The sequence below is a fragment of the Populus nigra genome, chromosome 10, assembly GCF_951802175.1.
Source record: "Populus nigra chromosome 10, ddPopNigr1.1, whole genome shotgun sequence".
In the NCBI taxonomy this organism is placed as follows: Eukaryota; Viridiplantae; Streptophyta; class Magnoliopsida; order Malpighiales; family Salicaceae; genus Populus; species Populus nigra.
The window spans coordinates 14,399,654-14,420,329 of record NC_084861.1 but is presented as its reverse complement, the minus strand read 5'-3'; the positions used below and the strand labels follow the sequence as shown (position 1 = coordinate 14,420,329).

At 36.1% G+C, this 20,676-nt stretch overlaps 3 protein-coding genes across 7 annotated transcripts; 2 read left to right on the top strand and 1 right to left on the bottom strand.

Moving 5' to 3' along the window:
- The first annotated feature begins 118 nt into the window (after window positions 1-118).
- Window positions 119-3,793, top strand: LOC133705516 (auxin response factor 18-like). 2 transcript variants are annotated; one of them, XM_062130772.1, is made up of 4 exons: window positions 119-485; window positions 880-2,018; window positions 2,577-3,469; window positions 3,568-3,793. In XM_062130772.1, the coding sequence occupies exons 2-4, from the start codon at window positions 924-926 to the stop codon at window positions 3,635-3,637; spliced, it is 2,058 nt and encodes a 685-aa protein (XP_061986756.1). In that variant the 5' UTR covers window positions 119-485; window positions 880-923; the 3' UTR covers window positions 3,638-3,793. The 2 variants fall into 2 exon arrangements, with proteins under 2 accessions (XP_061986756.1, XP_061986754.1); XM_062130770.1 differs by having other exon boundaries at window positions 119-546.
- A 6,276-nt stretch (window positions 3,794-10,069) lies between these two features.
- Window positions 10,070-11,439, bottom strand: LOC133704300 (ubiquitin-like protein 5). Its single transcript, XM_062129096.1, has 2 exons — window positions 11,080-11,439; window positions 10,070-10,261 (listed from the first exon to the last, which is right to left on the bottom strand). Exon 1 carries the CDS (start codon window positions 11,308-11,310, stop codon window positions 11,089-11,091), a length of 222 nt encoding a protein of 73 aa, XP_061985080.1. The 5' UTR covers window positions 11,311-11,439; the 3' UTR covers window positions 10,070-10,261; window positions 11,080-11,088.
- Window positions 11,440-14,729: 3,290 nt separating this feature from the next.
- Window positions 14,730-20,543, top strand: LOC133705169 (uncharacterized). Of its 4 annotated transcripts, none has more exons than XM_062130293.1 (18): window positions 14,730-14,889; window positions 15,064-15,261; window positions 15,470-15,536; window positions 15,726-15,909; window positions 16,435-16,487; window positions 16,851-16,939; window positions 17,132-17,368; window positions 17,750-17,814; window positions 18,119-18,179; window positions 18,263-18,380; window positions 18,464-18,545; window positions 18,664-18,736; window positions 18,811-18,872; window positions 19,392-19,487; window positions 19,593-19,747; window positions 19,823-19,919; window positions 20,058-20,135; window positions 20,220-20,543. In XM_062130293.1, exons 1-18 carry the CDS (start codon window positions 14,883-14,885, stop codon window positions 20,325-20,327), a joined length of 1,830 nt encoding a protein of 609 aa, XP_061986277.1. In that variant the 5' UTR covers window positions 14,730-14,882; the 3' UTR covers window positions 20,328-20,543. The 4 variants fall into 4 exon arrangements, with proteins under 4 accessions (XP_061986277.1, XP_061986279.1, XP_061986278.1 ...); XM_062130294.1 differs by having other exon boundaries at window positions 14,738-14,889; window positions 15,067-15,261; XM_062130295.1 differs by lacking the exon at window positions 15,064-15,261 and having other exon boundaries at window positions 14,736-14,889.
- Window positions 20,544-20,676: the final 133 nt, after the last annotated feature.

Below are 20,676 nucleotides of genomic sequence, written 5' to 3'. Positions count from 1 at the left end.
AAGAATGTAGAAAAATATCAGAGCGTAAAAGACACGCGCTAGAAAAGACCAAACTGGAGTTGAAAGTACTTATAAACACTTTCTTGTATTAATGTTTTTCTATTTACAAGCGAATAAAGTAGAAAATTAGCAAAGGGGAGAAAAGAGGGGGGGAAATCACAGAGAGATGATGATTCATTTTCACCTGAAGATTGGGTATGATGGTGGACTCTTGTGATCCAAAACACATAATTTAAAAGCCACCCAATCTCTTTCTCCTCCTCGAGAAAACCCATAAAACAATTACTATCTCTTTCCCCTTTGTTTTTTTCTCTTGTCAAATCCTTCCCTGCGAGTCTGGTCGGCAGAAGCAAGCTCACAAGCACACTCTTAAAAGCCCATTAACAAGCTCCCTTCCTTCATATCCTTACACTTGCTTACTCAATTCTTACTAAGATCTCTACCCTTTGAATAGTTTTGTAACTTTTGTGTTTTGTAAAGCTAAGGTTTGTGCTTTACTCTGTTTCTCCCTGACAGAATTTATGTTTGAAGCAAAACTTAGAGACGGTTAGTTATTCTTTGGTTTTGGTTGAGATTTATTAGAATATTCTGCTTTTTTTTTGTTCAGAGTAAATTAATTTTCATCGACATCTCAAAATCTTTGTTTTTCTTCTTCTTCACAAGTTATAACTGATTTTTTTTTTCAGATTTAATTGTTGCTCAAAATTGTTACTATGAAAGCTTGATCTTTTTATTTCTCATCTTCGTTTCCCCCTGTTTTTGGATGGTTAAGCATGAAAAAAAAAACCATGTGATAGATATATTATGCAATTGATCCGAGGAATAAAGATGTTCTTTTCTCTCATGTAATTTAATTTTTTTTTCTCTTGCAAATTTCAGGTTATACCCAGGTTCTTCAAATCCCAAAACTACATAGTGGTCCAATGATTAGGGAGTTTCAAGTTATGAATCCCCCCAAGGAACAAATGAGAGTGGCAGAAAAATGTTTAGATTCACAATTATGGCATGCTTGTGCTGGTAGCATGGTTCAAATGCCAGCAGTTAACTCGAAAGTTTTCTATTTTCCTCAGGGTCATGCTGAACATGCTCAGGGGAGTGTGGATTTTGGTCATTTTCAGATTCCTGCACTAATCCCTTGTAAGGTATCGGCTATTAAGTACATGGCAGAACCTGAAACTGATGAGGTTTATGCCAAAATTAGGCTAACCCCATCCAGTAATAGTGATTTAATGTTTGGAGATGGTTGTGGTGAAGATAGTGATGATAGGTCGCCTAACGGGATTGAGTCTCAAGAGAAGCCTGCTTCTTTTGCCAAGACATTGACTCAGTCTGATGCTAATAATGGTGGTGGGTTCTCTGTGCCACGTTATTGCGCTGAGACTATATTTCCAAGATTGGATTACACCGCTGAGCCTCCTGTGCAGACCATTCTTGCCAAGGATGTGCACGGAGAGACTTGGAAATTTAGGCATATTTACAGAGGGACGCCTCGTCGCCATTTGTTGACAACTGGATGGAGTAATTTTGTGAATCAAAAGAAGCTTGTGGCTGGGGACTCTATTGTGTTTTTGAGAGCAGAGAATGGGGACCTTTGTGTTGGAATTAGACGTGCTAAGAGAGGGATCGGTGGTGGAAATGAATGCTCATCGGGGTGGAATTCATTTGGGGGCTATTCTGGATTTTTGAGGGAAGATGAGAGTAAATTGACGAGGAGGAATGGTAATGGGGATATGAAGGGGAAAGTGAAGCCCGAGTCTGTTATTGAAGCTGCATCTCTTGCAGCCAATGGGCAGCCTTTTGAAGTTGTCTATTATCCAAGAGCGAGTACTCCAGAATTTTGTGTAAGGGCCTCAGCTGTGAGGACTGCAATGCATATTCAGTGGTGTCCAGGGATGAGGTTCAAAATGGCATTTGAGACCGAGGATTCGTCTCGGATTAGCTGGTTCATGGGAACTATATCTTCTGTTCAGTTTGCTGACCCCATCCGCTGGCCAAATTCTCCATGGCGACTTCTACAGGTACCGTGAATCTCAATTTTGGATGTGGAAATTCTCTACTTGTTGATCTTCAGTGCTTACTGCCTTGCTTTTCTCCTGTTACCTGTTGAATTTATTATAGATTTGGAATGATATATTTGTATAAAATTGATATAACTGGGCAACATATGATGTAGTTGGATTGGTGACTCTGAAAAAGCTCAGCTATAGTCCAAGATGCTAGCTGTCCTGCTATTTCGAGTACTTCATTTTATTTAGCAATTCATTCCAAAGAAAAATCATTTTTTTGACACACACACCTTAGCACGTGTTACTTTTCTTGACCTGAATATTATCACTCGTTTTTATGGATGTGCAAGTTTTGCATGGTTATGATTTCTTGAAATATAATGGCATAAAAAATTGTTGCTGATATTTTCTTAGTTTAGTTGTTTGCAAACAATAGGAAGAAAGTAGCGAAATAGCCAATACACTTTCATCAACAGGAGCACGCTGCAAATGATCTGCCTTAGGCTTGAATCACTCGATTGTTATTATTATTTTCCGGACTATATCTTCTTTCATGTTTTCATTTTTCAGGTAGCATGGGATGAGCCAGATCTACTGCAGAATGTGAAGCGCGTTAGCCCATGGTTGGCTGAACTGGTATCAAACATGCCAGCCATTCATCTCTCACCCTTCTCACCTCCAAGAAAGAAGTTGAGACTTCCACAACCCCCGGACTTTCCCTTACTCGGTCAAATTCCAATGCCATCATTTACCGGCATCCCGCTTAGGTCGAACAGTCCCTTATGCTGTGTCTCAGATAACATTCCTGCAGGCATACAGGGAGCCAGGCATGCACAATTTGAACTATCTTCATCAGATCTCCACTTCAACAAACTGCGGTCAGGACTGTTCCCAGTTGATTTCCAGCGACGTGTTCATGCTGCCTCGCCTTCTAGGATCTCCAGTAGTAACTTCATGGGCAATACTAAAAAAAGTGAGAATATTTCTTGCTTGCTGACAATGGGAAATTCCTCACAGAGTTTGAAGGAAAGCAGTGAAACAAAGACACCCCACTTTGTACTGTTTGGTCAGCTTATTGTTACCGATCAGCAGAGTTCTCAAAGCTACTCTGGTGATACAAATGCAAACAGTTCATCAGATGGAAATCTAGGGAAGGCCAGCTCTGATGGGTCTGGTTCTGCATTACAACAGAATGGTCCGATGGAAAATTCTTCAGATGAGAGGTCTACTTGGTACAAGGATCACCAAAAAACTGATCTTGGCCTGGAGACTGATCATTGCAAGGTGTTCATGGAATCAGAGGATATTGGTCGAACCCTAGACCTAGCAGTCCTTGGTTCGTATGAAGAGCTGCACAGAAAGTTGGCTAGTATGTTTGGCATTGAGAGTTCAGAGATGCTGAGCAATGTGCTTTACCGGGATGCAGCTGGCACCACCAAACGTGCTGGAGATGAGCCCTTTAGGTATCCTCACTCCATCCCCTTTTTACATGTTACATTTTTTTTTGGCTTGTTTTATTTATACAGTTTGCTCATGGATTGCACTTCTAATTGCTTGACAGTGAGTTTTTGAAGACAGCAAGAAGGTTAACAATTCTTTCATATGCAAGTAGAGACAACTTCGGAAGGTAGACAATGAGGAACTTCCATCGAATTGTACAGTTAGCAAGTCATTTGTTTTGATTGTAACTTTTCACGTATTTTGTCTATCGGGAGTTGTGGGATAAGTCCACTCCATCCACTTTTGGGATATGCTTTAACTTTCCAATGAAATGACTTTTATGTTCATCACCAATGCCATTCAATTCCGGCATGAAATTTCGTTGTCTTACATTTTGTTTTAGCTTGCAAGGATATGGTGGATTTGTCTGTGTGTATGTGTGTGAATATTATGCGGGTTTGGCATAACTCTTCATGCCCGTGGAGTCTCTGCAAAGAACAATAGTGGTTGATGCTGAGAGTTTCTCCACCAATTCTTGTTCTGAGTTTTAGAAATTGCTCCTTCTATCAAATTGCCTGTGGCTATGAAATGTCAAAAGAAGTGATTTGTGGCAGATGGTTAAATTCGTAGGAAGTGGCATGACATCTAATTTTGTTGCCAAGTAACAAAACTTTTCAAGGCAGCAACAGTTTTTGTCAGAGTTACGGCAGATTGTCAAATAATAGCATGACACAGAAGATTATGACCATGTACATTTTAGTATAATAAAGTCATTGCCCGACACGTTTCTGTCAGGGCAATAGCTTTAAACCAGAATAAAATGACATCTAGCCCAGTAGCAGGGGGGGAACGTGAGAATTAAATTCAGCTTGTGATCTCCGTTTGATTAGGTGCATGATCAATTTTTTTTCTTGTTTCAACGATTAAGAAGATTCTTAGGTTTGTTTACATATCAACCGGGACTGGATTTTTTTTCATTCTATCTTAAATACACTTTTTTTATATTGACTTGGCGTATTTATAAAATTACATTTTTAAAATGCAAGAACAAGCTTTTAACCCGGACCGGTCTTGTTTAGCAAATCCTGAGAAAATAAACTATCTCATCGGGATTTGAATTATCGTGCACACATTAAAAAAAAGATTAACTTGCATGCACATATACAGATTAAACAAGTGTTGAAAAGTTTGCGAGTGCAGAGGAGCAAGGTCTTTAAGTGGGATTTTTTTAATGCTACACGAGGCAGACAGAGATTCGTGAGTCAAGGAATGCCAACCCCCTCACCTCCTCTGCTAGCTTGCATTTACACACGCACCAACACAAACCTCAAGCTTACCGCCCTTCAACCTGTTGGATTTTTATAAATTCTAAAACTATCAAAAATTTATATAATTATTAATTTTAAAATATATAAAATTAATTGAGATTCATACAAACTAACCCAAATATATATGTTAATAAAAAAAATTACAAAACTCGATGTGTTTCTATACATATATTTTAAAGGGTCAAATCCAGTTCTAGAGGGTTTTTGTTTTGTCAAATTATATGGTATTGGTTTACTCCCAATAAGGATATCAACTAAGACGGTATTGTCGAGGTGTTTAATGAATTTACTCATTTTGAATTTAAAGAGATCACGAAAGGAAAAATATCCTGAATGTTCTAATTTTAATACGGATGGTTTGTCTAAAATTCTAGGGGAAAAAAAGAATAAACTATCTCAATGAATAAATACTGTTAATTATAGCAAAATTAATCTGAATAATAATAATAATAATAAATCTACTCAAAACATGTGCACATGAGAGACCATAACCTAAAAACAGAGAAAGAAAAGAAAATAATAATAATGTGGATAGAGTGCATGTCTTTGACATTTGTTAGAGTAACATTGAACATTAGACAGCAAAGATAACAGGCAAGACACATTCTACATGTCTAGCGTTGGATCCATCATATTATTAAAAGACTAACATTAACATAACACATCGTATCTTCTTCTTCTTCGTCTCCTTTTTCTTTCTTTCTCTTTTCAATACAAAATAATATATATCACAGTTAGTTAATTAATAGCTAATCACATGATGAGGCCGAGGTCAACCATTCATACAATGTGCCGTTTTGATGGCCGAGCCCTCCTCCCACGGGATGCTTTTTTGACTCTGTCCAGCAAACAGTCAATTCTTTTTGTCACTTATCCAAATTCTCAACCATCAACAATATATCTATCCCAGTGTAAAAGGATTAGCAACGCCGAGAACATTTTTTACCGTTGCAAGTTAAATTCGAGCGAGCTGGCTTTTATATATATATAAATATTGGGGAGGCTCGAGTTTGAACGTGCGCTGGGAGGAAATCTACTGATCAATCACGAAAGTGTGATGAAATACAGGTTTAAGAAGAAAAAAACTTAATAAACACGCAAAAAGGAATTAAAACAAAAGGGCTACCATGAAAATTGCCAAGGGGGAGGATGATTGTACAAGGCAAAAGTGACAGGGAACATAGCATTGAATCTGCCGAGCCTTGCTAGTTTCAATATGTCATGTTATTGATGCCATGCTGTGTTTCCTTTTGTGTTATTTTATAGACCGAGATCCAAGAATTTCCATTGATATGGCTCGGGGGTCAACTCCATGAAATCAGATTTCCGACATGGGAATTGGAAGCCTCCGAGCTGTCTTTTATTGTAGCATGAATGTGCGTGGAACAGAAACTTAGAGCAACGAAGGCTATTTTAAAGCAGTGAGGTATTGAAGCAAGCAGCTGTTTAATTAACTTTGTCAAACTTACAACTGTCAAGAAAACAAGCCATTTTTGTCAACACAACATGTTGTGTTCTGTGAGATTGTTTCTTGGCCACGAGCTTTGAAGCCACTCATCCTCCACCGAAAGCCCTAGAGCAACAAAGATTAAGCCCTACGTAAATGAACCGTCTGTCTACGCCTTGATCACGTTTGAGTGTCGTTTTCTCCGTGTGGCAAGCCATTGAAAAATGTTGCAAATACAACCAAATCTCTAAACCATACACCTTCAGTCACAGGTGATTATCATCATTGATACCACTGGCCAGTTTATTTATTAGATATTAATGCAAGTCAAATATTTTTCATAAAAAATACTAAAAAGTCATAGAATTGTCTAGGGTTAATTTCTTAATGAAATGTTATCATATCTTAAATTGTTTTTTTAAAATTATCTTAAAAATACTAACCTGTTTTTAATAGTCTTTGATATTTTATAAAGAAATATGTATAAATCATATGTTATTTAACTAAAAAACAGTTGAAATGTAACGAAAGTGAGTCGATCAAACCGCATTACATTTTAAAAAAAGTCTTATCATTCATCTAATAAGTGTATACGAGGTATTTATCTCTTGTGTTACGACGTTTTCTTTTTTCTTGTACAGGAACCGAACAAACATGGAAGTTCAGGGCAAAACCGAAGGATCGTCAGCGAGCACAATAGAATGGCCCAATAAACCTGGACCATGATTATTGGGCCCTTGAGACTTTGGCAAATTAGATGCTAGCACCAAGATCTAGGTAAGTAAGGAGCTGATATGGACGGAGAGGAACTGAAAGGTTTGATGCAGTCCCAAAAGAGCTCTTTAGACCCCTAGATTCTGTCTTGCTTCTTTTTGTGTTTTTGGGCTTTGGCCCATTTCAATACCCGGGGGAAAAAACTGCTGATTCTCACACTAGCCTCGTTAAAACTTTAAAGTCCAGATCAGGCCATGGGGACATGCGAACCCAATTTGAGGGGTAGTTTTATGGTTTAAGAATTTCGTTGACTTGTCCCAGAAAGAGAGTAAAAAGGAGCCTGCATTGTGTACCTCACGAGCAGAGACTTCTATAGCCTCTGGTGGCATGGCTTCCATGTCCAGGACTGGTTGAGGATATTCGAAAATGTCCTCTTTCGCGGTTGATGACGGAGGAATAATCGATGAGGCCCTTGTAATAAATAGGTACTGCATCTTGTTGTTTTCTTGTCAATGACATGGAGGATGTAATCAATGGCTTCTATTCTTATATTATGATCTTCGAGACTTTCATGGTCAGTTAGGTTGGAGTCCCTGGACGAGGAATCAATGCTCAAGGATGAAGGTGCTCAGTTTGTTGAAGTTTCTCCAAGCTTGCCAGCAGGCCGACCTGGAGGGTGAATAGAGCAGGCAGGGCTGTTGTATGGATGTAGTTGGCGGTCGCCTTTGGATGGTGATGGTGAACATGGCAAGCAGGGATCGGAAGTGAACCGAGTTATTGCTAGACGCCGCGGCATGAATGATTTGAAGAGCCAAAACTTCTGCTTGTCCATAAGAAGAGGTGGCGGCGGTGTTACTAAGTACAGAGAAACGTGAGATTATGCGTTGTTAATTTGGTTGTGAGGGATATTCCAAAGAATGGCGATTGCATCAATCATCAACAAAAGAATATCACTGGTCTGTGGGAGTGGGAGTCGGACTCGGGGCGTCACAAACAATGCAGAAGCTTGAGTTTGACAAAGCACCGGCCACCGAATTGGCACATCTCCATGTCGAAAGCCCAAGTACGACAAAGGCTGAGGCCACTCTATATCGAAATCCCAAGTACGACGAAGGTTGAGGCCTACGTAAAAGAACTGTCTATACCTTGATCACGTCTTGAGTGACATGGAACTCCATAGGACTTGTAAGTGAAGAAAGTTAAAAGCGCACTTCAACTCTATTTTATTGGGATCCTTTCCTTTTTACATCTCCCTGTCTTCTCAATCAACTCTCTAGTCCAGTTCCGTTTTCAATGATCTGGAATTTGTTGATTCTTCAAACTCAGAGCTGCCAAATTAAATCTCAAAATTGATTGTTGCCTCAAATGAAAAAGAAAACGAAAAGTAAAATTAGCAAAAACGAAATTAACGTAAATCCTGAAAGAATTTACATCATCACAGCAGAACAAAGAGAAGTATGGGCTAAGTCAACTCTTAACACACGAGTGCCAAGTCCCACAAACCTTTATCGTTAGCCTAGCAATTTCGTCTTTGTAAAAACCTCTTGATTCGTTAAACAACCCAATCTAAAGACATGCACAAAGGATACCACAAAATGCAAAACCAAAAAATTATTTCTTCTGTGTATAATTAATTAAGAGGGTTGACGGGGTAATCTGTGCAATCCTCGCCATGCATCATTCCAAGTTTTCTTCTTGTTATGGTAAGAAGGGAATATGTTCGTGTGTAAACATGTTTGAAAGTGTGGTTGTAGTTGTTTTTTAAAATGTTTTTTAATTAGAAATATATCAAAATAATATTTATTTTTAAATTATTTTTAATATCAGCTCATTAAAATAATCTAAAAACACCAAAAAAATATTAATTTAAAGTAAAAAATATTAATTTAGTGATTTTGATGAAATAAAAAGTGTAAAGTGTTTTTAAGCAAAGCAAGTTTCCTTGTCTGAAGGCGAGACTGAAGAAGAGAGAAGTAAATGCCAGGATGGTGAGGGAGGTATCGTGGTCAATTTGTGAATACATAATTAGTGGAAGTGCGGTTTAGTGTTTGGGGGGTGTATGTATAAGTATCATCGATTCATCTCCCATGATTTATAGGTAAAGAACCCTGATTCTCTCCGTTTTCAAAATCTAAACAAACCTATCAGTCAGATATTTAAAATCTTGATCAGGCCGCTGATTCGAAGCTAAAATCTAAAACTCTTGCCGAACCTGAAGCTTCGTTGTATCTTTTGAGCCACGCCAGATATTTCAACTTCTCAATCACCAATCCTATACAAATGGAATCCATTTTCTAGGATGGTTAAGCCAACCGATTCAGGTACAGTTACGCTAGGTTTAGCTTCACGTGCGCGCGCGCGCACATATATCCCCTGGTCCCTTCCCCCACGAGTGGGAGGATGCTAGGAAAATAACTAGAAAGAACGCACAGCAGTTATAGGTCACAGGCTACTACTGCTCTGCTGGTTCATTCCAGCTAACAGCCTCCAGGATGAACTGTGTACGCTTTCAAGTTCTTAATCACTCAACTCATCCCGTCCAGATCCAGTGACCAAACATATAGATTTGAAAGACACCCCTTGCAATCAGTATCCTTGGAAAGATCATCTGAGAATGACATGGCAGAACCAGTGGATGGTTCCATCATATATTTCCATTTCCTTCATGGCACATCAAATGTAAACGACTGCCAGTGTTTCTAAAGATAATTTCATTGCGGATGGACATCAGGGGTGCATTATGAATCATCATACTAACTGGGCACAAAATGGAAATATCTTTAGAAACACTGGCAGTCGTTTACATTTCATGGTTACACTGGCATTTTGTAGTCCTAAAACATGGTTTCTACAAAATGCGACAATCTCCCTCAATTTCAAAACACTATTCATTCCTGGGAAGAAAGCCTTCTGAGTAGTCCTAAAACATGAAATAGTTCATGGAGCGTGTTTACAAGCAGTAATTTCCTTCTCATAATGTCTTCATGGAAAATGAAAAGATCGAGGCGTAAAGCATACATATGCCATCAGCGAAATAAAAATCTAGTTAGTTGTCCAATCAACCAGTTTTTCATCCTATTGAAACCCTAAGAGTCACGGTTATAAAACAACCAATTCACAGACAATTGAAACACTTGTACCAAACAGAACACACTGCAAGTTAACATATTATAACCAAATCTAGTCATGGCAGTCATTACATATTTCATAAAAGTATATGTGCATCAATTACAAAGCATCAGGCTAGTTGCAAAGAGTAGGTAATTACTAGCAAAGAAGAGGCAGCTTCATCTTCCACAATGCCTTGCAATACTGCACTGGAATTCCTGGATCAGTGACGAAAAGCCAAAAAAAAGTGGCAGTAAATTTCCTTGTCAGTCTTCTCTCAACTAGTAAGCAACAAATTTATCAAAAGAAATGATAACAAATGCATCTTAACCATATTGACTATATTCCTCTAATGCAGTCATCGTCTATCAAATAGCACCATGAATTATGACACAAAAAACATAATAAAACAAGTGAAATAAAATTTATCTTGTGAGATGAAAACCAAAATCAGCCAACTATCTCAGTATATATATATCGATTTCAGAAAAGAATGGCAAGTGATATTGCCACCAAACAAATTCACCACAAAGCTATCAACTTCAATTAGCCTAAAAGGAAAGCAAGATAAAGACTAAAGCCTCATTAGCACAAGACAATAGCATACAGTAATTCAAATGAATGTGAACTAAGTTGTTTTAAACATTTATTTCACCGAGACATATTTTAGTTTACCATTTATATATAAAACCAAGTGCTTCATCGCCTAGTTTTCTTCTCTAGAACGAAATCACCAAAACCTTCCTGGTGAACAATATCCACTATATTTACTATAGCATACCAACAGCTAGCCAACGAAGTAATTCGTCAACAAATTTCGCTTCTAGATTAACATTATAGACAATTAACCTATGATCAACTCCAGCAATTAGACTAATTAAAATTCACCCGGAAAAAAAATATACAAAACAGAGTCAATTTCATTATAATTCAACCCCAGCACATAATCATGAAAAAAATAATCCCGCAAAATAAATTCAAAATCAAATCCCTAGAAAATGCATAAAAAATCGATTATGAGAGAGGAGGAGATTACATGTTTGTTCTAGTTGTAGTAGAGCTCGAGGCCCATGCCATCATGAATCTCGTAATCCTTGAGGGTAATATGGTCTTTATAGATGTTGTACCACTTCTGGATCCGGATCTTCTCAGCTCGGGTACCGGTCTGTGCCGCCACGAGCTTCTTGAGGTCGCCGATCGTGTCGTCGTCGTTGCACTTCACTCTCACTTTCTTTCCCAAACGATCGTTCAACACCACCTCCAACATCTTCAAAGAAATGATTGTCAAACCCAAACCCTAGATAGAAAGGACTTTTCTTCAATTGGAGCGATAACAAAGCGAAACTGAATGGAAGGGGATGTTTGGCGTGTTTGATCTTGTATTTGTTGGGAATTTCAATAGCCGGCTTGGGGCCTGGACTGATTTCCGCGTTGACTCGAAAGCGATGTCGTTTATTGCGATATTTTAACAGTCTTTAATTATAGGGTGTCTGGTCAGATTGGTGGGTGCCAGGGGTGTTCAAGCTTATACGAAATTTTTTTTTTGCACTTTGGTTATGAATGATTTTCTAAGTAACTTTTTATATTAAAATATATATTAATAATTCTTTTTATTTTTTTAAAATTATTTTTAACATTAGCACATCAAAACGATTCAAAATATACAAACCATATTAAATTTTAATAAAAAAATAAAAAAATTTAAATTTTTTAAAAACACAAGTTGAATCGCGTTTCCAATCATACTTTATATCCAACTAGTAAAAATAAAATAATATAAATATTATATATGATACTAAATTAAAAAAAAACTAATAAATAGATGATATTAGTCAAATGTGAGTTTAGATTTTTAAAATTCACTCCACCTAACCTAACCTACCACGTATAGCTAAATAAAATAATTTTAGTTTTGCATATAAATAATATTTTTTCTTTTCTCTTTATTTTTTTCTTGTGCTTTCACATTCACAGCTACTTCTTGTTTTTTTAATCTTCTTTTTATTCCTCGCTTTTACATAGATTATAGTTGCTCATTTGAAGTTTGATTTGATGAACTAATAGTAAATTCTCTACAATTCTAATCTTTCTTGTTTGATAAGATTGCTTGATAATCAAGAAAACATGAAAAAAAATGAAATTTTCAATAATTTATATTAAACTTTTATTTTCATAATAAAATCACAAATCTATAAAATATTTTATAATCTTTTATTTGTCTTTGTATTATATTGTGCTCTGATTGTCGACAAAGAGCCTAATTATAATTTTTATGTTATTTTGTTTTTATATAAAAATTATGATAATTTTTATGGTGTCTCTAATATATGTATTTGAAAGAATGCGACCCAATATTATTTTAGAATCATCAAAGAATAAAAGAATTGATATATCAAATTAGTGAATCTCTGTAATATCTATAAAAAAATTAGTCCAACCCGATATATTCAACCTACCATGGTTAAAAAAAAAAAAATGAGTTAAGTTTATATTAAAAATTAGATTAAATGCAATTACATATCAAAACCCAACCCAATATATCCATAACACAAATAATTTGTGTAATTGTTAGTTGGATCTTTTAGCAACCATGCGTTTGAATGTATAGTTCAGGTCTGAGCTTCTAAACATTTTTTTTAGTGTATATAGTTCATTGTTCTAATTTTAAATTTTATGTTCAAAATATTTTTTATGTCAGTTTTTTTATTTATTAAAATCACTTAGAAACGGTAATTTCTTATTTTATTGAAAAAATCTACTATTTTTTTAATCATGATAGTCTATATTTTTTGTTAAATAATTAATGGTACACACATAACATGCGCTAAAAAACTATATAAATTATATTGTGAAATCTCACATGATAACTTAAATTATGAAATTTAGATATTTATTTAACATAGTATTAAAAAACTTTGTTGATCAAGCGATTACAAATTTGAATGATATCATTTTTTTTATTTAATAAAAATTAAGTATAATCTATACAAATATTAAATTTAGAAAATTTTAATTTTAAAAAATATATTAGAAAATTATATAAATAAAAACGAACAATAATGATTTAAGTTTCTAGCCTGCATTTTCCTTTTCGTCAAATAACCACCTTTTCTTCTCACCCCTTCCTTTGCCGGTTTACCCTTCTCCATCTATACATGGTTCTTCTCCCTGAGGTGATTTTTCAAAAACATTGCCGAGGAATCCCAAACAAATCAGCAGGGGCAGAAACTGGGGCAGTGCTAGCTACATTTGCACTGGTAGGAGGTTGGGATAAAATCTGACCAAGATCCTGGGAGCAGGTTAATGATTTTGTTTCCAGACGCTTTTTTTTTTGAAGTAGATGTGAAGTTGTTTTTTAACGAGGCGAGCTCTTATCATTCCAAACCAGAGTATGAATTTAAAAAGATTATAACTTTTGATTCTACCGTTGAATTACTTTAAAATTTTCATAAAAGTTTATATATATATATATATATATCGGCCTCCTAAGAAATTAAGTCTAACTGCTAATAAAAAAATTTCATACATTATTAAATGACAAATACTTCTTTAAATGATCAACTAAACTAAATATTTTAAGTTTAGAAGACACGCTAGACCAAGTTGTTTGGAAATAATAGGAAAATAAATTCATGTTCCTTGATCCTGCAGCCCTACTTGGGCTAAGACACTTGACTTATTGAACTTTTGGTACTGTGTTTGTACCTGTGTTTCGTCAAAATTTAATTTTTTTTTTTTTCACTAAAAGTGAGTGCGGTTTGTACTTTTTGGATCGTTTTGATGTGCTGATGTCAAAAATGATTTTTAAAAAATAAAAAAACATCATTGGCATGCATTTCGGCACGAAAAGCTATTTGAAAAGCACCTGCAACCACACTGCCAAACACGCAATAATATGCCGATAATTATATGTATCCCTGACGTCGTCTACACACTATATACAGGACGAAAGCACATGATGCCATACAGGCAAACTTCCCTTCTAGTGTTTTAGCCATTTTTCTTTTGTTGATCCAATGGATATTTTGTCCAGAAAATAATAAAATGACATGTGAAAAAATATTATATAAATATAAAAGTGTATGAAAGTAAAAAGTTATTAAAAATATAAATGAAAGAATACGTGGTATCTAAATCAAGTAATACTTTTTTATTTTTCAATAACCCTTTTATGATATAAAAAAAAAGAAAAAGAAAACTTTTCTTATGTCTGCGTAGGATGATCAATTCTTAAGGCCCAAATAGAAGAATTTAAATTTATATAAATATAATTTCAACTGCAATATCAAACGAGACACAAGAGATAAATTGGTATTGTGTTACATTTTATTTTTAATTGACATAGAGAAAAATTATTTAGTTAGTTAAATCATGTATGTTGTTTTTGTACATAACCATACATATAATTATATTTTCAATTTTAATTTTATAAAAACTAAAATAATATTTTTTTATTTATAAAAACATAATTTTTATTTATTTTATATATAAAAATTCATCTCATAATATTTTTAATCATATACATATTTTTTATATTAAAAAGAACAATTAAAAATATTTTTTAAAAAATCTATTTTTTAATCACAACCCAACGTAAAAGTAGAAGCACGTGACATCATTCACTGGTAACATTAACGATAGCATCGTTCGCGGTGTTAAAAAAAAAAGGAGGAGGAATAAATCCATAGCATCTAACTTGTTTTTTTTTTTTTTTTAATTATTATTATTATTAACGTTCCATTTTCATCAATTTCTCCGTCACCCATTCTCTCTTTCTCTCTCTGTCTTCAGACTCCTAACAACCAAAATCGGCATCACCGCCAGTAACCGTCAAAGAAAATGGCAGGTAAGTAGAATTGAATCCCACTTCTCATTTCCCTCGCAGTAATCAAATTCAAGCAATCATAGAAACTGAATCGAATTCTACAACCTGATTTCACTCTATAAGCACAGTGACCACCAACCTCTCTAACTTTGCTGAATCGATTTTTATTTTTTGGAATTGTGGTTGTGAGTGCAGCAGTGTGCGAGAAGATTGTTGAAAATGTAATTGTAGCAAAGAATAGGGTGTTGACGACAAATCAATACAACCAAAGGGACTGTTGTTCTGCGGCGGCCCCTTATAACCACCGCAACTTCCTTTCCTTCCACGGAGGGAAAAAGTTATTACCAAAATACCACTGTGGTTTCGTTAGCCGTCGAAATATTTACTGCAATGGTCTGTACTGCTCTGTTGTAGACTATCATTTTCCCAGGTTGATCATTGCATGAAAATTCTTGTGTTGTTTGATCGTGTTCTGTGCATGTAAACAACATGCTTTTGTTTTTCTGTGATGGAAACAGATGTTGTTGCACTATATCTCTGATTTGTTACTGTGAGTTTGCAATAATTTTTACACATTCTCTGCTTTTGGTCTTTCTTGCAGCTGCTCCGTCGACGACTGCGGTGCCATATCTGGAGAAGGTGGATTTTATGAAGCTTCAGAATGGAAGGTGAGGATTTTCTGTGGTTAAAGGCATAATTTTAGAATTATTTGGTGGAAATTGTTTATTTACTGTCCGGGTTTTAAAAGTACTACTTATGCTGCATGCTTGGAAGTTGGAACCAAGCTAAAGTTAGTGTTAATTGGAAGTGGTTGAACTTGGAGCTTGTGCTTGTATTATCTCATAATGTGAACATAGTGATATTCGAGGTGTGGCTGTTGCTGGCGTTGAGGGAGAACCTGTTACCCTCACTGAACCAGTTACAGAAGCAATAGCAGCAGCCTTTTCCGCGTGGTTACTGGAAATGAAGAGGGCTGATGCATCCAAACCTTTGAGAGTGTCTGTTGGCCATGATTCCCGCATATCTGCACAGGTGTTGCAGGTAGTTATTTTTTTTCCTCTTGTGCATTAATCTACTGGCTATTTGGAAACATCTGCAAACAATTTTTAAGTCTTTTCTTCTCTTCCATTCTGATTGGTCAACTGTTCTATGGTTCTTTTTTAAGCTCATATGATGCTTGTGTTATTGGCATTCATGAAACATGCTTGTAGCAGTTCTGCTCTGAACCATCAACCATCAACTCCCTCTTATGAAGAAATTAGGTCCAACAAAGAGGAAGATGCTCTCTTCTGACTGGATTTATCAAGTTACTTTGTTTAGGCTACACAATTGATGTTTAGTTGTTTATACTTTTCACTGTTAATTCTCTCTCTTTTTTCCATCTGTGAATAATAGTAGTTGCTAATTTTACCTATGCTAAAAATGCCATTCAAACAGCAAAAAATATAATCTTTTTGAAAGAGTGTTACTCTGAATACATCTACCATGCAGTGTTAGAGCTATTATTTCATGGAATATCCACACCTACTAATATAAATTACTGAAATTTAATGGTTCAACTTGCAGGATGCAGTTTCTCAAGGTATTGCTGGTGCAGGCCTGGATGTTGTTCAATATGGGTGGGTTTATGATTTCCCATCTTGATTTGATTTTCTAGCAATTGTTTTCATCTTACTGTGCATGGCCTTCTCTTTGATATTCCAAGCTCAATGATATTGGGCCAAAAATCTCTTTGGCTGGATCTTGTGATGGCCTTTTCAGGGAAGACAACTTATACGACTTTTTCCTCCTCTGGGAAGATTGTGATGGATCTTAGCCGTGGCTAAGACATGGTTTAACCATTGTTCCTTCATGATTTATTCTCAACTTTTGTAGCATCTTACGTTTTGCAGACTGGCATCTACCCCTGGAATGTTTAATAGCACATTAACTGAAGACTTCATGATTTATTCTCAACTTTTGTAGAATCTTACCTTTTGCAGACTGGCATCTACCCCTGCAATGTTTAATAGCACACTAACTGAAGATGAAGCTTTTTTATGTCCTGTTGATGGGGCTATAATGATAACAGGTAACTGGTTGATTTTCTGTTAGATTAAGTTGACCTATTATAATTGTGGGGTTTGGAAATGGCCCTTGTAATGTTGCCACTTTTGTTGCTTGAACTTTTGTGCAAACCTTGCTTTACTTTGGATCATGTTAATAGACTTTCTGACTATCTTTCACCTTATCAAATTTTTGGTTGATGTTATTTTGCAAATAGCTAGTCATCTTCCTTACAACAGAAATGGGTTCAAATTCTTCACAAATGCTGGTGGGCTTGGGAAGGCTGATATCAAAATCATTCTAGAGCGTGCTGCAGACATTTATAAGAGCTTCACAGATCAAGGTTTAATGAAGTCAAAACGGAAAGCTTCTGAATCCATAAAAAGAGTTGATTACATGACTGTGTATACATCTGATCTTGTGAAGGCAGTCCGCAAAGCTGCAGAAAATATAGGTAAATGTTCTGAAACAGTTTTCATACACGAATTGGTAAATTTGGGAATGCCATGGTTAGTACATCAAATATTTCTGTTTTGCTTCATTAGGAGACTCTCTGGACCTTGGTCCACATGATAGGCAGTGATCCTCTTGCTTTCTCTAAACCCCCACTCATTTCAGGATTTGAACACAAGACTAAAAATCCTAAGTTTAACCACTGGGTTTTTCCCTTATAGTCTTTTTTTTAAAAAATATTTTGCATTTTCTTGGAGATGTTTTGCATGAGATTTCTACTTCATTGTTACTGTTACTTGTTTAATTTATTTTTTTCCAATTGCCTGTTAAGGTGGTGTGATCCCATTTGCTAATTCTTGATTGGAAATTGTTAAACTTTTAGAGAAGCCATTGGAGGGATTCCATATTGTTGTTGATGCTGGAAATGGAGCAGGAGGATTTTTTGCTGTAAGCCATGTTGTGATTTATTTAGCTTTCTTCTGTTGGTATAAAACTTTAGTGTTCTCGTTTGTTACAAAATCTATACTTGATGTACATTTAGTGCTTCCCAGTAATTAACTTTCTGAACACTACTGCCTCTGTTATCATCGACATTTAACCAAGTGTCCTGAATCTTCATAGTCCAGACTGTGGCGACACAATCCACAACATATATGCAGTTATTTTGTTAAAGAACTTCCTTCCATTTCCATTATTCAACCTTTTCATCGCCCTGTCTTCAAATATGCTAATATTTCAGATGGTTTTCCAGGAAAAAGTTCTTCAGCCTCTAGGAGCTATCACCTCTGGCAGCCAGTTTTTGGAACCAGATGGTAATGTTGATGTCAGAAATTTTTTATGGCTATTGATATGCAAATTCTTTATGTAGTAATACTAAAATGACTTTTCAAAACAGGTATGTTTCCAAATCATATTCCCAATCCAGAGGACAAGACAGCAATGAAGGCTATCACCCAGGCAGTCCTTGAGAACAAGGCCGATTTGGGGATCATATTTGATACTGATGTTGACAGGTATTTTAATCATCCCAATCTGTCCAATCATATAGCACATTCATGTATCAGCTCTTTTTTCAATGTAAAATCATTTCCTGTAGATCTGCTGCTGTTGATTCCATTGGTCGTGAGTTCAACCGGAATCGTTTGATTGCCTTGATGTCTGCCATTGTTCTAGAGGAAGTAAGAGCTTCATACTTGAGTTGTCTCAAGTGCTACTGTTTTAATATACAACTTGTGTCCATTTCTCTTTTCCCCGCCAAATTCATTATCAATTTGGCCCATTGTGTTTTCCATTTAGCATCCGGGTACAACCATTGTTACAGACAGTGTGACTTCAGATGGCCTGACAACGTTTATTGAAAAGAAACTCGGTATGCAGAAAACCAAAATGACACATTGTTTATTCCCTGTACATGAACATGCTTATAACTGCAGTCCTTTTTAGGGGGAAAGCACCATCGGTTCAAAAGAGGCTATAAGAATGTCATTGATGAGGCTGTTCGTCTGGTAAGTTGAGATGCCAAATTTTTTACTTGGTAATTTTTGGGACAGTTTAATGAAGAAATAAACCATATAGGGAAATTTTGGGATTGTTGGGCTAGTAATGATGATAATGTTATAGTACTGGCTGGATGAAGTTTCAAACCACACGGAATATGATGGTTTTTCTGAAGGTTGTATGCAAATCAGTATGAAAGTAGTTTCCTTGAGGAAATTGTTATTGAATGATAACCTTACTAATGGTGACTGAATTTGTTCAGGGTGTTTCTGATTTGCTTTTTGTTTGAAATGCTAAAATCTTTGTTAGCTCTTCATATCATATCGTTTTGAACAGGTTTATAGGATCTTGTCTTCAGTGAGCTAGAGTTTAATAAATTTCTTCATGTCGATTTTAGTATAACAACTTTCAACAGCATGTCTTGTTCTGTCTTTGGTATTTAGATAGTCTCAGTGCCATTATATAACAATTTGGATGATCTTCTTGCTTTATAAATTCTCAAACAAATGTGTTCACATTGCTCGCAGAACTCTGTTGGTGAGGAATCACATCTGGCCATTGAAACCAGTGGCCATGGAGCTCTGAGAGAAAACCACTGGCTTGATGATGGAGCATACCTCATGGTAGGCTTTATATGAAACAGAGCAAGGTTAAGCTTCGTTTGCCTTATTGTATTGTCAATTTATTGCTTAACTTTCATCTTTGCCGTTTTCTGTTTATCCATGCAGGTTAAAGTTTTAAATAAACTGGCTTCAGCTAGAGCTTCTGGAATTGCTGGCGGCAGCAAAGTTTTGACTGATCTGGTAGAGGGTCTGCAGGAACCAGGAGTAGCTGTGGAATTGAGATTGAAAATCGATCAGAACCATCCAGATCTTCAAGGAGGGTACGGTTTTCTGCATGGCTTGTCACATTTCTATATTATTTTGCTGTGGTGTAACTGATCACTTGGAACTTCCAGATCTTTCCGAGAATATGGAGAGGCAGTGCTGCAACTTTTGGAGAATCATATAGAGTCAGATCCAAAGCTTCAGAAAGCTCCTGTTAACTATGAAGGGGTGAGTTTGACACAGATCAAAATCATGGAGGATGTATGGAAGTGCCTGTGACTAGTGATTTGACATCAAGTGTCATGCTCTCAAGGCATCACGATAAATTCTCTCCCGTCCTTATTCCCCTTTCCCTTTCTTAAACAGGTTCGAGCTTCTGGTTTTGGTGGGTGGTTCCTTCTTAGACTCTCACTTCATGATCCCGTTCTTCCCCTTAACATCGAGGTAGAAAACATTCTTTCATTTTCTGCATCAACTGCTACTGTTCTCTCTCTCTATATATAGCAACTAAAAGTAATTGCGCTTCAGGCAACTAGCCATGAAGATGCTGTGAAACTTGGACTCGCTGTCTCTTCTGCTGTCAAGGAATTCCATGCATTGGATACGTCTGCCTTGGATGAGTTTATCCAAACATAATTAGTTTAGTTTCGAGTTGCAGCCTTTCAGTTTCCATGTGCAAGACTTTGTGTTGAAGTCGGCATCCCTTCAGAGTTCAGAGTGGGTTATCTGCGGAGAAGCAAAACACCGGGTGCTTCAGAGTCTTTCTCGTTAAATCTGATTTTGATGAGATATTAATAAATATTGAGTGACGAGCCTTTTGTCCATAATAATAAATTGCAGTCTTTGGTTAAACATACTATTTGAATTCCTATCCTGTTCCTCAATTGCGTTAATATTGGCTTCTGTATAGTTTCGAGGGCCCCAAAAAAGAGTTAATATAGTAAATTGTTAATCGGGCAAGCAAAAATTAAGATTGCAAAAAGTT

Bases quoted from the DNA above. Each gene is read 5' to 3' on its own strand.
- LOC133704300 (XM_062129096.1), bottom strand. From the start codon at position 11,310: ATGTTGGAGGTGGTGTTGAACGATCGTTTGGGAAAGAAAGTGAGAGTG.
- LOC133705169 (XM_062130293.1), top strand. The intron at 17,815-18,118 runs GTAAGCCATGTT...ATGGTTTTCCAG, and splicing joins GAGCAGGAGGATTTTTTGCT to GAAAAAGTTCTTCAGCCTCT. The intron at 18,737-18,810 runs GTATGCAGAAAA...AGTCCTTTTTAG, and splicing joins GTTTATTGAAAAGAAACTCG to GGGGAAAGCACCATCGGTTC.
- LOC133705516 (XM_062130770.1), top strand. From the start codon at position 522: ATGTTTGAAGCAAAACTTAGAGACG. The intron at 2,019-2,576 runs GTACCGTGAATC...TTCATTTTTCAG, and splicing joins CTCCATGGCGACTTCTACAG to GTAGCATGGGATGAGCCAGA. The intron at 3,470-3,567 runs GTATCCTCACTC...ATTGCTTGACAG, and splicing joins GCTGGAGATGAGCCCTTTAG to TGAGTTTTTGAAGACAGCAA.